Below are 15,811 nucleotides of genomic sequence, written 5' to 3'. Positions count from 1 at the left end.
TAAAAAGATTCCCTTGAATTATTTAGCCAGAGTATTTAGCAGATAACAAATGACCAGACAATTATAATAAAATTACTCATTTTATTGTCATTTGTAAGAAGAATAGAAAGGGGTTCTCATGTAATCGTTGGTGGGTATGCTAGGAAAACAGGCCTCTGTCTCCTTTCAGATGAGATGGTTAGGGTCAGTATTTATCTAACCACGCAGCTTGCTTTCTATGTTGAGGTCACGTGTTACCACTTGGAGACTCATCATTCCTTCCTTCTTCTTCCTCTTAAATCCCTTCCCACTTTCTGCCCTCCTTGCTGTTCTTTCTGTCCTACAACCCCCTTCTCCACACCAATATTCTGCAGCTGTCACCAGAAGAAGGGTATGTTTCTGCCAAGGAAGACGCCTTTCTCTGCTCACCGCACACCTGCAAGGAGGCAGGCCTGTCCGACAAAGCCCTCTTCAGGGCTGACTTGGCTCTGGTTAGTGGCCACAACTGATCCAAGCCTTCTTTTACATTCTTATAAATCTTACTTTTTAAAAATTGTTTCGCCACAGTTTTATTGAATTGCTTGCACAGTGTATGAAGAAGCTCGATGTGCACATATTTTTTTAAACTAGAGAGTGCAAATTAGGTCTTTGACGTTATACATTATTGCCAATACTAATTTGGAGGGGAGATAATTATTTTTGTTAGTGTTTTTACATTATAAGCTCTCGATTAGCTATTTCAGAAGGTATTGATGTATTTATAGTAAGTATAGTATAGAGGTGACTTTGGCCATCTCTTATAATTTAGAGTACTGTGGACTCTGTGAAGTGCTCTGATGTTAAGTCATACCTTAACATAGCAAATTCATTTGGAAACATGAAAGTACACACAGATATCATTCATTCCTTCCTTTTTTCTTTCATTTTTCTTCTCTGAGACAGTGACTCACTGTGTCATGTGACTCACTCATGGCTTGTCTGCAACTGACAGTCAGCCATCCACCTGCCTCTGCCTCTGCCTCTGACTCCTGAGTGCTGGGAATCGAGCCATATGCAGTCACACCCAACTCATAGTCTTAAAGCAGATCAAGAGACAGCATCCTCTTCAGGGTCTGGTCAGCATCTTTGTACCCCTTTAAATGAATGCCAGTTGAGAAGATCACTTCCATTCGCATGGAAGTCCCGTGCCTTGTAACAGTCCCAGCATTCCCCAGTCGTTCTGGCAAGCTGTCTGCTTGAACTGGTCATTCAGCTCCCTGCAGATCTTATGTTTCATCTCTACAGGAACTGAATTAATTGAATTTTAGGGTCTATTGAGATTTAAAGGCACCAGTGATAGCTATACATATTCTATTTGAGTATTCTTTTTGATAGTATTTTAAGACAAGCTTTTATCTATTATAATGTGGCATAAGTCTCAGTTAATATTGTCTAGATTGTACCAAGTATTGTTTTATATAGGTTGTTTTACATAGTATACATTTGTAGATGATAACCTCTGCATAGTAACTTTCTAGTGAATTTGAACAAATATGTAAAATATATTATCAGCCTGTGAATGATAATCTAAGAGACTAACTTTGAAATGTTTCAGCAGCATTTTAACAGCTGTTTCTATTGATATGGCTTGCTAATGGTAAAATGTTTATTACTTAATGCTTCTGGGAACTAGTTGAGAATCTGGCCACTTCCAAGTTAGTGTGGCTCCAGCCTAAAAGACAGTCACATAACTAACTGCCTTTATGAATAATGGTTTATTAGTTGAATATAAAGAATGATAACCTAATTATTTTCATCATAAAACATTACTATTTTCCATACTTATATAAGTAAACTTGAAATTGATTTATTTATTTATTAATTGCCCCCATTAGCTCTTAAGTTGGTGGAACAGGATGAAATAGTGTCTGACACAAAACAACACTATCTGGCCTCTTCTGCGGGTGGTCTGTCTATCTTTGTGCTGCCACATAAGTGCTGTTTTCAAGTGGTTAAGAGTAGGGAAGGCACATGCAAAAAAACAGGACAGACAAAATCATTGTGCCTTTTAGCTCAAGTGGTAACAGTGATGTGTGGTAGAGTACGGTAACCAGCTGGTCTTACTTTATTCCTAGATAGATGCACCTGATGCTGAGTCCATAGCTGAATCACGACTTGAGTCTCAGTTCTCTCCTGATAACGACAGTGTCTACTCTACACAAGCCTCTGTCTTATCTCTTCACGATGGTGCTTGTAGTGATGGCATGAACTACGTCCCCTCTCTTCCATCATCTCCTCCCAAGGTACAACAGATATGTCACTTCATTTTGGAGAAATGTCTGTGCATAACCTTTTGGAGATAAGAATTTCTGGGAATTGTAGGAGTAGCGTGTCTTAGTTATTGTTCTCCTCCTGTGAAGAGACATTATGACCAAAGTGACTTGAAAGAGAAAGCGTTTAAGTGGGGACTTGCTTACACTGTCAGAAAATTAGCCCATGATCATGGCAGAGAGCAGTGTGGCAGGCAAGCAGGCATGCCTCCACTATGCCTCATAGGCACTCCACTATGGAATGTTAGCTAAGAGCTTATATTGCATCCACAAACAAGAAGCAGGTAGGTAGTGAGACTGAGTCTGGCGTGGGCTTTTGAAATCTCAGAGCCCACTCCCAGTGACACACCTCCTCCAACAAGGCCATATCTCCTAATCCTTCTAAGCAGTCCACCAACTGGGAACGAAACATTCAAATCTATGAGCCTGTCGGGACCACTCTCATTCAAACCACTGCATAGCGCCTTAACGATATCAGATTTCTCCAGTCACAGGCTCATATCAGATCAGAGTCAAATTTCACTTATGTTGTTGATTGGTTAGATTGCTACTGACTAGTTCTAATGTTTATGAGACAGACTGATAGAAATAAAAGTTCAAAGATTTTTAAAAATATTTTCACAATATTTTTCGCAGATTATGCTTTTAGCAATTTGGAAAATTTAGAGTGACATTTTTTAGTTGCTTTTAAATAACTTTTATGCAAAAGATAGAGTAAAAGGTTTTTTTGTTGTAATTTGACAATTGCTAGCTAATTTATACTTAGCGCTGTTACTTACTAATTTGATGTGTTATCAATGAATATTCTACATAAAGGTTATGGTGGAAGGCAGTGCATGTTTGTGTCAATGGATATGAGTGCAGAGAATGTCATTATGAAACATCTGCTGTCGACACCTTAAACATGGGGTATCAATATGAATGTTAATGCTCTATTAATTTGGTGACGTACTCTATAACATTCAAAAGTGGTATTTTAAACCGGACAAAATTTTAAGTGCAAACAGATGTCCTTCTCTGTATTTTACTTTGATCATCTGATTGTTGGAGATTGTTTCCTCTATATTTTTGACACTGCTTTTTACTTATTGTTGATTTGTTCATCTATTTCAATCATGTTTCTTTTGTATTGACTGCCAATTCTGTTTATTTGAGAGAATCTATGAGAAGTGATTTATAACGCAATTATATACATATACTGTAAATATCTGTGTATATTAGAGAAAAACTTAAAGTGTGTGGCTCTGGCACTTCCCACATGTTATCTTGAAGGAAACCAGAACGTATGGGGTTGGTGCTCTATCTGATTTATCTGTTGTGTACAATGGTGACTGAGTACAGAACCAGGTGTCTGGGCAGACAGTTCATGTATGGACAAAGGCAAAGAGAGTGAACAACATTTTCGCTTAGGGTCATACTGTTTCCTCATACTTTGAATTCAGTGCGAGAGAGTCCCATTAATGAGGAGGTTGGGAAGCAAAATCCCTTAGGTCTGTCTTTGTGTTCTTCCTTTCCTGCACAGCATTTTGTGTTATGTCTGATGTGTGCCTGTTCCTTTTGCCCATGCCACCAGACACCCTCCTGGACTTGGTTTGTAAGTTAAGGTCTTAAGTGGGCAGACACTCCTTGCCTGCACACCTGAGGTCCCTGACTGCAGACCGTCTGGACTGTGTTCAGTTTTGATCATCCTTGGGACTAGAAGCTGGTTTTGTCTCCTGGTAGGATCTCCGAAACCAAAGCATTGCACACTTCTTCTTGCCAGTGGGACAGATTGGTTTGTTTACTGTGGTAATTGTTACTTCAAGGGATTCCACAGTCTGCAGCCTGAGCAGCATACATTTTACAGGGCAAACACTGGCTCTGCACAGCACAACATACTGACTTGCTGAAGTCGGTTTGCCTCGTTTTTGTCTAAGCAGCTTACTCTTTTGTTGAATCAAAGTTTGGCAAGCTGGCCTGACAACTGAAATATTTAAACTAAAAAGTAAAAATAAGCCATTAATGAGGACGTTTAAACGTCCTGTGGGCTTTCAGCTTCCTTAGTAAAACATTGCAACTCTGGTGTTTTCTTGTGTTGTGGTTTTGTTTGTTTTTGTCTCTGAATTTTAGTACTTAGATCTCTTCTAGGAAAAAATTTTAAAAACTGAATAAATTATATGATATATCCTCCCTGTTTGCACTAAGTTCATCATACAGAGTTTGTTAAGGAATTCATAATCAACCTTTGTTAAAAGCTTGATAAGCTTACCTCTGGACTTTTAAATTACTTAAATGTAAATTAAATTAATAGCATCTATGGCTATTTAAGAATATGTGGTTATGTATACTATATAACCGTATAATACGTCTGGGTAATGAAGAAAACCAGATGCATGTGTATAGATTTGTAAGAGTGATCATGCAGAGCCCTAAGCCCTCGGCGTTTCTTGCAGTTTTTGATTTACTATGTAGAGACTGGTGATGGCACTTACGTCCCTGGAGACCTGGAGACCTTCACTGCTTGGTTAGGTGTGCGACTGGGATTCATAGGAGGGGACCTGGGAGCATGCGCTTTGTCATGGTGGCAGCTTGCGCTTCAGAGCACAGTCTAGCCTCATGCGCAGGCTAACCTCTGTGATTCCTGCCTCGGCTCATATATGAAGTCTCCCATATTGGCAGCTCAGGGAGTATATTATATTTTGGTTATATTCATTAATACTTAAAAATTTAAAAAATCTACATCTGCATTATCTGGATTACAGGCCGTTTAGTGAAATACTCATTTCAGTTGAGCATGGCTTCCCCATCACTTGAAGGCTGCTTTAATTTTATTCTCTCTCTCTCTCTCTCTCTCTCTCTCTCTCTCTCTCTCTCTCTCTTGAGATAAGGTCTCACTATGTAGCCCTGCAATGTAGACCAGGCAAGCCTTGAACTTCTAGCTTTGCCTACCATGCCTCATCCCCACTCCCAGTGCAGGCGTCTGGGGCTAAAGGCTGTGCCACACAACCCAGTGCATCCAGGCTTTTGCGGGAGGGTTTGGAGTTCCAGGCAAGGCAGATTTACCAGTGAATAATAAAATAAATACAAATAAGTAAAAGGTGCATTTTAGTTTCAACATAGCTATAGTGATGTTTTTCTTTTTTGTTGTTCTAGGTTCTAATTTTGGGGTTAATTAAAAAAATTATTCCACTTTCCTTATTGCTTCCAAAAACATGACAGAATTCAATAATATTCATTTTCCCAAATTGAATGTCAGTTGATGTCTGTTTGAATACTCAGCACAGTTTCTATGGAAATTTTTGCTTTAAAAAAATGACCTAATAAAACAATTGGTCAGGATTTAATAACTATGTTAAGTCCCCTGCAATGTGTTATAGCACATTCTCAGCCTGCCACTGGGGATGAAATGGTCAGGACTGACCAGTTCTCAAGGAAACCAAGTGTGTCCTAGTACAGGGTGAAGTTGTGTTTGCTATAAGCCTTTGTTTACTTTATACACCAAACACACATACTGGATCCCACTGCAGTAGAAAGTGGCCCCCATACCCTACAGATCTCTGTGTTTTAGCACTGTCATATATTATTATGCCCACGTGGCCACATCTGTTTTGTGATGGTTTGGAGAAGAGCTTATGATTGAAAGCTAACCGAGGCAATAGGGTGAGAACAACTGCGGAGCATCGGTGAAGGAATCGCTGGCTCTTAGGAATGAAAGGTATGCCGTTAGCACTTTAGGGACCATATGGAAGTAGAAAAGGGAGTGTACCTCAGTCTTGGAAAACTGGAAAATGGCAGTAAGGTAGAGGAGTTGGGACTGTGAAGTACAACAGGAGTTCTCTGTTAAACTGCTATTGCTATTACAGCTGTCAGAAACATCAACGTATTTTTATCCATTGAAGTAGTGTGTAAATTATATAAATTATCCATTGAAGTAGTGTGGTAATGAGCAACCTTAAGTTTTGCATTAAATTTAAGAAATACAGCTTTTCACATATATATGTGTATACATACACACATCTATACCTATATCTATATCTCTCTATCTCTATCTATACCGGCACATAAAACCTTTTAATTTCTCATCTATCCTCATTTTTCATGAGGTCAAGAATATGCCAAGTATTTTGAGAGACTTCACTTAGAATATTAAACATGGGAAACTAGAAGAGGTGTTTTATAGACATTCGTCTAGAGGAAAGAAGATGTTTTACTTCAACTCATTACACTTGAACGTAACAAACAGTAGGGTATTCAGCACCTATAAGCTTCTGAAGCAGGCGTGCATCATCTGACTCGTTGATTAGCTATTCCCTTTCAGTGTGTCTTTACCACTTTCCATGAATAATGCATGGGCATTTCTGTCCTACAATTTCCAGTAAGCCCTAGCTAACAAGGGCGGATAGACTGCTTTTACTGATGAAAAGCAGATTTGATGATGTTTCTTTGAGGCATGAGTGAGATGATTTTCTGCTAATTATTGTAATTAATTTAATAATTCCAAAACTTAGCAGTCCTTTGGTAAGTAGGTTGTGTTTTGTAAGAATAAAATAACTGAAATTGGAAAGCAGAGCCAACAGTTTATCTAGATTGTGGGATGTGGCAGCAGCTACTTTCTATCCTTTGTTCCTAATAATACTAAAGATGTTAAATACGTCTGTGAGAGACCACTACATGTGCTAAAAATATTTCATAATTCATAACAGTGAAAACTTATATTAAAGACCAGGACATAAAATAGATTATTTTGAAATTGTTACCTTCATAACAAAAAGAGATAGGCCTACATCTCACCTCAAAACTGAAGTAGATCCTAGATGGGTGAAATGTAAAACAATTATTTGTAAAGTGGAAGAAAATTTCTAGAAAGTGTCACCCTTCCTCTGTGGGAAATTGTGTGTAGATGAAGCCTAGAAACTCCCAAACGACAAATTTGCTTATGTCAAGAACTTTATTGTGGTAACATATTACATATACAAACTTAGAACCCTAGTAAGTTCTCACAAGAGTTCACATTCTAAAAAGAAAAGGTGATTGGAGCCTGGTAAAAAGAACCAGAAGGTGTGAGTAGAGTGTTCACACAAGATACACAGGTCTACCTGTGGTAATCGTTAGGACCTCCCATGGTAAAATGCTGCCTGTACACTTTTTCCAGATCATATTTCCAAGCAAACACAGGGGTTGTAAGAATAGTTCGTGCGCACCCCACTGCCTGCTTCTGTGAGAAAACACTGGAATGGCTGAAGAGCTGCACCACTGTTGTTGGCATGGTTTGGCTATAAACATTACCTAATGTAGATAGCTGTAGTAACTAAGGTCTGCTGGACGTTTCCTATGATGTCAAGCCTGTTTTCAGCTTTTCTTGTCTCCCTCAGAAGTCCTATACTAGGATCTATTGTTTTTGCCATGAAATAGGTGAGAGGAGCAGAGGAGAGAGGTGAGAATTGTAAACTTGGCCAAAGCTTAAGCTAATTGTGAGCCAGTACTGGAACTGAGGCTTCAAGAATGCCAGTCTACCACTGCCTGTCAGCAGTAACCGTGCTCATAGGGAGGGTGAAGTGGACTTTAACACTGACATCAAGATACAAGACTGTGGGGAAAAGCAAGTGAAAATACTAAATGATGGTTCTATTTAGATTTTAAGATATTAACCTCATGTGCAAGTATATAAAGATAGTTGCATGAATATTATGCAAATGGATAAAATGGGGAGATCAATATCTAACTGATCCGGACATATGTCCCGGGGAAGTTGATGGACAGAGGAGGCGCATGCAAAGACTTTTATTTTATTCTCTGTCCACAAGCAGTATACATTTATTTGTACAACATGAATCTCTTACGTCTGGATTGTTCCTAAGACTTTTGCACTTTGAAAGAATTGGGAGTACTGTGGCTGTTGTTCTATGGTATAATGCTTCCATAGTGTATGGACCATCCTGAGTTCAATCCCCAGCATCATAAGAAATCAAAAAATGTAGATATGAGGATCTAAGGAAAACAAACTTCCGCACAGCCGTCTGTAAAGCAGCTACATTGCCCCAACGATGTAAGTGCTAAATTATGTCTGTGGTGAGAAGACGTATGCAGCCATACAGGACTGTAAGATTTTAAGCTTTCAAGGAATTGTAGAAATTTTCTAGTATGTAGCTATCAAGACAGATTCTTTGATATACAGATTGCTAATAAGAAAAAGTAGATTACAACAGGTTCCTATGGCTCTCTGATTTACTATTACTTTTAGAGCTTACCGAACATGCAGGTTTTCAGTAGTAATCTGAATTTTAAGCATTTCTGTTCTTCTATATGAACAGATATCTGTGAACAGTTTGCTCCTGGGGGGTCCTGGGATTCCAAAGCCATGGCTCTCGTACTTGGTCCTCTCAGTAGAGAGCAGCTTCTAGCAAGTCTGATTTTGGGAATATGCGTTGTTTGCTTCTCTGTGTTTTGTTAGCTTGTAGCTAGAACTAAATATTATATCTAAAGTTATCTTGTATCTGGCCTATTCTATATGTATAACTCACTAGAACATGAGATAAAAGATTTATAAGAAATGCAATGAAAAACATATATGAAATTTAAAAATATGCAGGAAGAAAACATGCTCGGTGAAGAATGTATGTTAGGAGGCTTTAAAAATAAAAAATAAGTGTTTTTTTTTTTATTTTTCAGTAAATAGTAATTCAATAAAATGTGACATATAGTAAGTTGATATAACTCTAGTCTCAGTTTTGACTTGCAGCTTTGTCTGTTCGTCACCAGGATGTGACCAACAGTTCTGACCTAGTGCTTGGTCTGCACTTGTCCCTGGAAGAACTCTACACGCAGAACCTCCTTCAGAGACAGCACGCTGGCTCTCCTCCCACAGACATGAGCCCAGCACCCACCTCTGGTTTCCCCATCAGTGACTACACAACTGCAAATGCTGTTGAACAAAAATACGAATGTGCAAACCCAGTAGCGTGGACTCACTCGCAGTTACCAAGTGGCCTAAGCACCTCCGAACTTGCTCCTGCACTGCCTGCTGTGGCTCAGAAGGTACCATCCTGCGGCTAGGACCTGGTGTCCTGACTAGGGAGATGATGGGAAGGGGAGAGAGGGGCTTCCATCCCGAGGCCCTCCTAGTATGGGATGAGTGCTTGTCTGTTGGAGAGGTGACCTACGAACTTGATTGATTGTGGGTTCTTGCTTAATCACAACTCAGGAGGGAGCATGTGTAATGTTGAAATGACTGCTCCAAAGTCTAATTTTCTTCCCATGTGACTTTCTCTTTTCTTTCTTCCGGGGTTCTAAGTACTTAACTGAACAGAGCTCTCTGGCATCTGATGCTGAGTCTGTCACCTTGCAGAGTATGTCCCAGGAAGCTTTTGAGAGGACCGTTACTATAGCAAAAGGCAGCTCCAGTCTAGGTAAGTTCTCCACCTTCCACACAGCACTGCTCCTCAGCCCTCCAGAGGACAGAGAGTTTCAGCACCAATTTTAGCTGCAGAGAAAAGATGCTAGAAATTTTCTTCTTGTTTCTTTTTATGCACTCATTTTTTCCCCCTGAAGTGGGAACAGGTTTATTTATTTCATACCAGCTTACATCCCTTATTTTCTTATTTTTGGGTTTTCAAAAACCTCACTTACATTCAAGTAAAAGTTATATGAATTGTGTGTGTGTGTGTGTGTGTGTGTGTGTGTGTGTGTGTGTGTGTGTGTGTAAAGTACCAAATCAGAAAAGGGATAATTAGAAAATGAGAAGTTGTCAATTGGAATTCTAAGTTCTTTGGAAAAGTAAATTACTACTTTCTTTGAATATTGTTAGTTATGTGAGAGTCAGAGTGTATTTACTCTTTAATTCACTGGAGGTGTTAGGAGGACTAACACCTGCCAGGTGTGCCACTACATAAATGCAGGTTTTCATCGTCTTCATTTGTCCCTGAAAGAACTCTACACACAGAACCCCTGCAGAGATAGTCCTCTGCCATTCATAATAGGCTTTGGCTGGTTCATAATCACAAACAACTTTCTGAGGAGGGAGCCCTGATGGCAGTAGGTACAGCTGCTGGGACAGAGCCTTAACCAATGCCACGATGAGCGAGGCAGCCTCTCTGCTGCTCTGGACGATGGAGGATGATCCATTAGAGCCTCAGAATGCCCACATGTAGCCCAATTGTTAGCTCATATCAAAGACTGTCTTCGTGCAGTGACCGACTAACAAACACCCTTTACACTAGTATCCTGGGCGTGGGCCTGGTTTCTTGTTGAACTTGAAACCCAGAAGAGATGTTCCCAGAACCCCAGACTCTCCTACATACTGTTCTTTTTGGTGATGGCTGGATACCTACCCATGCCTGCCAAAAGGAGAATTGTAGGATAGGATGTAGTGGTGGTTTCAACATGCTTAGCTCATGGGAAGCAGCATTATTAAGCGGTTTGGCCTTGGGGTAGGTGTGGCCTTGTTTGAGGAAGTGTGTCACTATGGGGGTGAGCTTGGATGTCCTATACTCAAGCTCCATCCAGGACAGAAGAGAATCCCTTCTCCTGAGTCTTTTCCTGGCTTGCCTTGGGATCAATATGTAGAACTCTTGGCTCCTCCAGGACCATGTCTGTGCATGCTGCTGTGCTTCCTACAACGATGGTAAAGGAGCAAACAAACCTCTGGAGCTGTAAGCCAGTCCCAATTAAATGTTGTCCTTTAGAAGAGTTGCCCTGGACATTGTGTCTCTGCATAGCTATAAAGCCATACCTAAGACAGATGTGTACTGCTATAACTATACATAATTATATATTAAAAGAAGAAAAAAATTTTATAAATCACATAATTCTATATATCTTAGCCATAAAGTACGTGTATATTGGATAGTTATATAAACCATATATCAAACATGTATACTATATATAAATATAATCAATATTCATATTCAAAATTTATATTACATATGCAATATGTAATGTTTTTTAAATTCACGGCTTTTAAGACCAGTTTTTGTAGCATCTCTGCAGCTCCAAGCACTGCCCAGCAGTGTCCATCACAGCTGCCTGGTGGATCTCCGGGAGCCAGGTCATTCTGTGCTCACGTTGTCCAGGATTAATGAGGATGCTCAGTAAGTTCTATGCCTCCTGCTTTGGGGTTTGGCAGATGTAAGATTCCCCATTCATGCAGCAGATTCAGATGATGCTGTGTATTTTGGGTCTCTGAGAAGGGATAATGGAATGTATGTAGCATGTTGACTTTACAGAGATGTATAGGGCTGTTCATTGTCAGACAACTCATAGTTCACAGTAGAAGAAGGTCATTTAGAAAACTCTGTGGAAATGTTTCTGTTCCAGCACAAACAGTTGCTGTTCTCTTGTCTGGGGCTCATTGCACAGAGACAACATAGTATTTTCTTTCCCTCCACACTCAGAGGGGATGCTCTCTCCCTGTTAACCTCCATGCTCTGTGTATGAGTAGCATCACAGGTCTAATGTTTCAGTGCTTTTAGTATGTTATATGACGATTGGCCTCCTCTCTTAGGCCTATGTTTTTGCTCTAGTTAATACAAGTAAGTGGGATCATACAGGACTTAACTTTTTGCAACTATGTCATATAGCACAATCAGAAATTTCCTTCATTTTTAGACTAAATGCTATTCCATTGTAAGTGAATGTTACCTTTTCTTATCTGCTGAAGTGCTTTCATGTAAGTGTTCTGTTTTGAGTTAGTTAAGACCTTGCTAAAAACAGTAAGGGTTAAGAGTATTCTTTGTCATATCTGGAAACCCATTAAAAATTCAGTATCTTGATTTTAAAATTAAAATACAAAATATCCCTCCATTATGAATGTGAGAGCAGTGTTGATGGAAGAAATGATAGCATATTACCTTTAGGCCTGTGCCAAAATTTCAGAGTGTTGGTGCCTTTCAGTTGAGCTAGAATTTATTTATTTCATTATTATTGATTTTGCTTCATTTTCAGAATTAGTCTACATACCTACTGTATTTTCATAAACTTAGACCCTGGTTGTTGGATACTTTTGTACTCAGCAAGGTTCCTCATACGGGTGTGCTCGTCCTAAGACCTGTGAGCCACACTTGGCTCTATGCAGCTGAAAACAGGATCACAGCGCAGTGCAGAAGTGTAAAGTTCCTTCAACATTGTGAGATATTCCACTGTACCTTTCAAACTTGAAGGTTTTGTTCTTGATTGTGAGCTTTGTAGAAGATGTCATGTCATAATATCAAGATTTTGAACATGCCTCCTAGCTTTTCAGAGATAACATCTATCATGTTGAGAACATTTCTCTTAATATTTCATTTAACTGAGATGTTCAGTGTTCAGATTTCTGCATACTAACATGTAAAGAAACCTTGGAAAAGGCCATTTAAAGAAAATCTCTGTTAACATAAATATTAAATTAATTCAGTATGTATAAGTAAGATTTAGTGTGGGAAGTTGCTTTCACTATAACCTAAAGCAACAAAAAGCATGATACAAATATAAGAAATCTCCTTCTCCTGTTGATATTCTTCTGGTCAGTGGACAGTCATCATTTGCTCGGGTTCACAGCCTGTCCTCAGCCTGTCCAAGGTTTGCAGTCTTTCTTTTCTGAGACAACAGAAACAAATCATTAATAAATGACAAGCTCCTGTAAAGGCTCTCACCACCAATTATTTTCGCTTTCATGAAACATTTTGTTGTTGTTGTTGCAGTTTTTGATATTGTTGTTTAGGGACAGGGTCTCAGTATATTTCTCACGCTGCCCTCAAATATATGATTGGAATTGCAAGGATGTGCCACCATGCCCAGCAGGGTTGTTCTTTAGCCTTTTAGAGTTCACAGTGTGTGTACGTGTGTGTGTGTGTGTGTGTGTGTGTGGTACATCATAAGCTGATTTGTTAACCTTGTTGTATTTGGGCTTGAAGTAAAGAAGCAGACTGTTTAAGGGACTGGAAATGAAAGGAAGATGCTGTACTCCCTTCATTGGCAAGGTATTGAACCATAGCCTCATCTATCTGTCTGGTAGTACTCAGCCATTAAGATCTGGAGTCAGAACTCAGGTCTTCCTGTTTCTTGCTCTTACAAACAGGGCTTTCAAAATAACAGCATATGACTGCTGCATTAAAAATCTGCATTGGAAGCTAAGCTAAGATTTGGGCTTGTTTTGGAGAGCAGTGTTCTTTGGCTTGAATAAGATACATTGTAAATGTATCTTATGTGGTGTTTTTGGAGACAGGATATTGCTCCGTAATTCAGGCTGTCCAGGGACTGCCCAGAGTGGTCTCAGATCTATATCCATCTTCCCTTTTTAGTCTTTCATGTGCTGAGACAACAGGCATTAAATCACCATTCCGAGCATTGTCCGTCTGTCCGTCTGTCTGTCTCTTGGCTGTCTTTTTGTATTGCATTTATTTTGTAATTCAATAGACATTTCTTTCTTGCTACTTTTTCCTTTATTATTATGTCACACATGTACACAGTGAAATAGGAACCTAAATGTCATTTTCTCCCCTGCATGCCCTTCACCGTGTCTCCTTTCCAATGCATGCTGCCTCCATTGCTGCTGCCACCTCCTCCTCTTCCTCTCTCCCTGAGTTCAGTTAGTGCTGCCACTATGTGCATGGGTGTAGGGTTAGCCACTGAAACATGGGGAACCTACCAGTGGGAACACCAGCAAAGAAGAATTGATCCGCGTTTCCCAGCTGCTGGCAGTTGCCGGCAGCTCCACACTAAGACCACCCCCATCTATCCCAGGATGTTGGCTGGCTGGATTTATACAGGTAGCCACAACTGCTGGGAGCTCACATGTTGGCATGTCATGGCGTGCCCATAAGACAGCATTTCATAGCATTCCTCTGTAGCTTTCAGCTCTTAAATTATGTCTGCCTCCTCTTCTGCCAACTCTGAGACTGGGTGGCAGGAGGAGTTGACAAAGATGCTGAACACTGAGTCTCTTTCTCATCATTAAACCAGCTAAGCATCTCTGAATTAACTACTGCCCCCTGCAAAAAGAACCTTCTCTGACAAAGATGGAGCATAGCCCAGGTCTGAGCATGAATCTAAATATTAAGAAGGCAATTTAAAATCATGGCCTTTGAGGAAAATAACAATAGAGGTTCTTTCCCGGGCCCATGACTTCCCCATGGCTTCTGACCATGTATACAGTACCAGTCATGAAGTCCACCCCACTCCACCCCCAAATCATGCCACTACTATACCAGTGGGCATATTGCTTGATAGGGTGGTATTGTAGCATGAAGGGTCTGCTCCTGGTACAATTGAAGCTTGCCAGCAGAGAACTACTGGTCGGTTTGATATCGTTTTCTCTGTGTCCTTCAGACGAAGTGTGTGTTGTCTTCACCAATAGGTCTTACTGTGTAATTGTTAGGTAACCAAGGTCAATGTCAATAGCTCATGCTGTTTTAGAGGCTTCTGGGGTCTATCTGAGCAGTAACTGGTAGGAAGGTATCTCATTACTTGCACTGTACTTACTTTTAATAGTGCATACCTTCTGATGTAAGTATTATCCACTCATGCAGGGCAGTTCCTTTAGAACTTTATTTTTTAGTTATATTTTGAACTTAGTCTTCTCTCTAGTGAGCGTCTGTAAGGCCTGCTGGCACCTGCGGTTTGGCTAAATTTGCGTACTGACAGCTTTGTGGCTTTGAACCTAGTAGTGCTTGTTTTATCAAATTTGGTGTGTATATGTTTAGAACTATAATGTCCTCTTGATGGGTTGTTGCTTTGATTATGAAGTAACCTTCCTCATCTCTTCTGACTCGTTTTGTCTTGAATTCTATTTTACCAGATATTGAAATGGTTAACCCCTGTTTGCTTCTTGGTTATATTTGTTAGGAATAACTTTTTTCCATCTTTTTATTCAAAGGTGCTATAAATATTTAGAGTTGAGGTATGTTCTTGAAGGCAGAAGAAAAAATAAATTTTGCTCTATTTTCTAATCTAATTCAGTAATCTGTACTTTTGTTATTGGGAACATTAAAACTATTAGTGTTGAGACTAAATATTGAAAGAACTGTTTCAGTGACCATCTGCTCTGTGGGGTTTACTTAGCTCCCCTTTTATGAACTGTCCAGGTATTGTTTATTTATTCCTCTTGGCGTCTTTGATGTTTATTCTTCTCTTGAGATGGAAATTTTCCTTCCAGCATCCCCATTAGAGCTGGGTTCATGTTCTTAAGTTCCTTTGTATATTTCTGTCCTGGGAAGTTTGTATTTCTCTTTCAATTTTAATAGGTAGTTTTTTTTTCCTGAGTACAATGGTCTGTGTTAGCAGTTATAGTCTTGCAGAGCTTGAAATATATATTTCCAGGTTCTTCTGGCTTTAAATATTTCTTTCAGATGGTCTGGAGTTACCCTATTATGTCTGTGTTTGTAAATGTCTTGACCCTTCTCTCTTGCAGTTTTCAAAACCCTCTGTTGTCTGTTCTTAGCATTTTAACTATAAGATACTGGATTGCTCCTATCCAGGCCTGTTTGTGGTATCAGGATACAAATATTACTGGGAATATTCTCAAAATTGTTTTAAAAATATATGGATTAGTATCACTGATACTCATATTTAGA

The 15,811-nt window shown here is 39.5% G+C and overlaps 1 protein-coding gene across 7 annotated transcripts in view; it reads left to right on the top strand.

Annotated features, from left to right (window-relative positions):
• Mpdz (multiple PDZ domain crumbs cell polarity complex component) overlaps positions 1 to 15,811 on the top strand; it is a 150,200-nt gene that overhangs the window by 72,007 nt on the left and 62,382 nt on the right. For 6 of the 7 annotated variants that reach the window (XM_021199922.1, XM_021199920.1, XM_021199919.1 and 3 more), the window contains 4 exons: positions 354 to 470; positions 2,094 to 2,261; positions 9,027 to 9,302; positions 9,559 to 9,673. In XM_021199922.1, the coding sequence (XP_021055581.1) occupies positions 354 to 470; positions 2,094 to 2,261; positions 9,027 to 9,302; positions 9,559 to 9,673 (676 nt within the window). The remainder of the gene's footprint in view (positions 1 to 353; positions 471 to 2,093; positions 2,262 to 9,026; positions 9,303 to 9,558; positions 9,674 to 15,811) is intronic. The other variant, XM_029540409.1, reaches the window with a different exon arrangement.

This window comes from Mus pahari, chromosome 6 (genome assembly GCF_900095145.1).
Source record: "Mus pahari chromosome 6, PAHARI_EIJ_v1.1, whole genome shotgun sequence".
Taxonomy (NCBI): domain Eukaryota; kingdom Metazoa; phylum Chordata; class Mammalia; order Rodentia; family Muridae; genus Mus; species Mus pahari.
The sequence above is the reverse complement of the archived record's forward strand: the minus strand, read 5'-3'. Positions and strand labels throughout refer to the sequence as shown.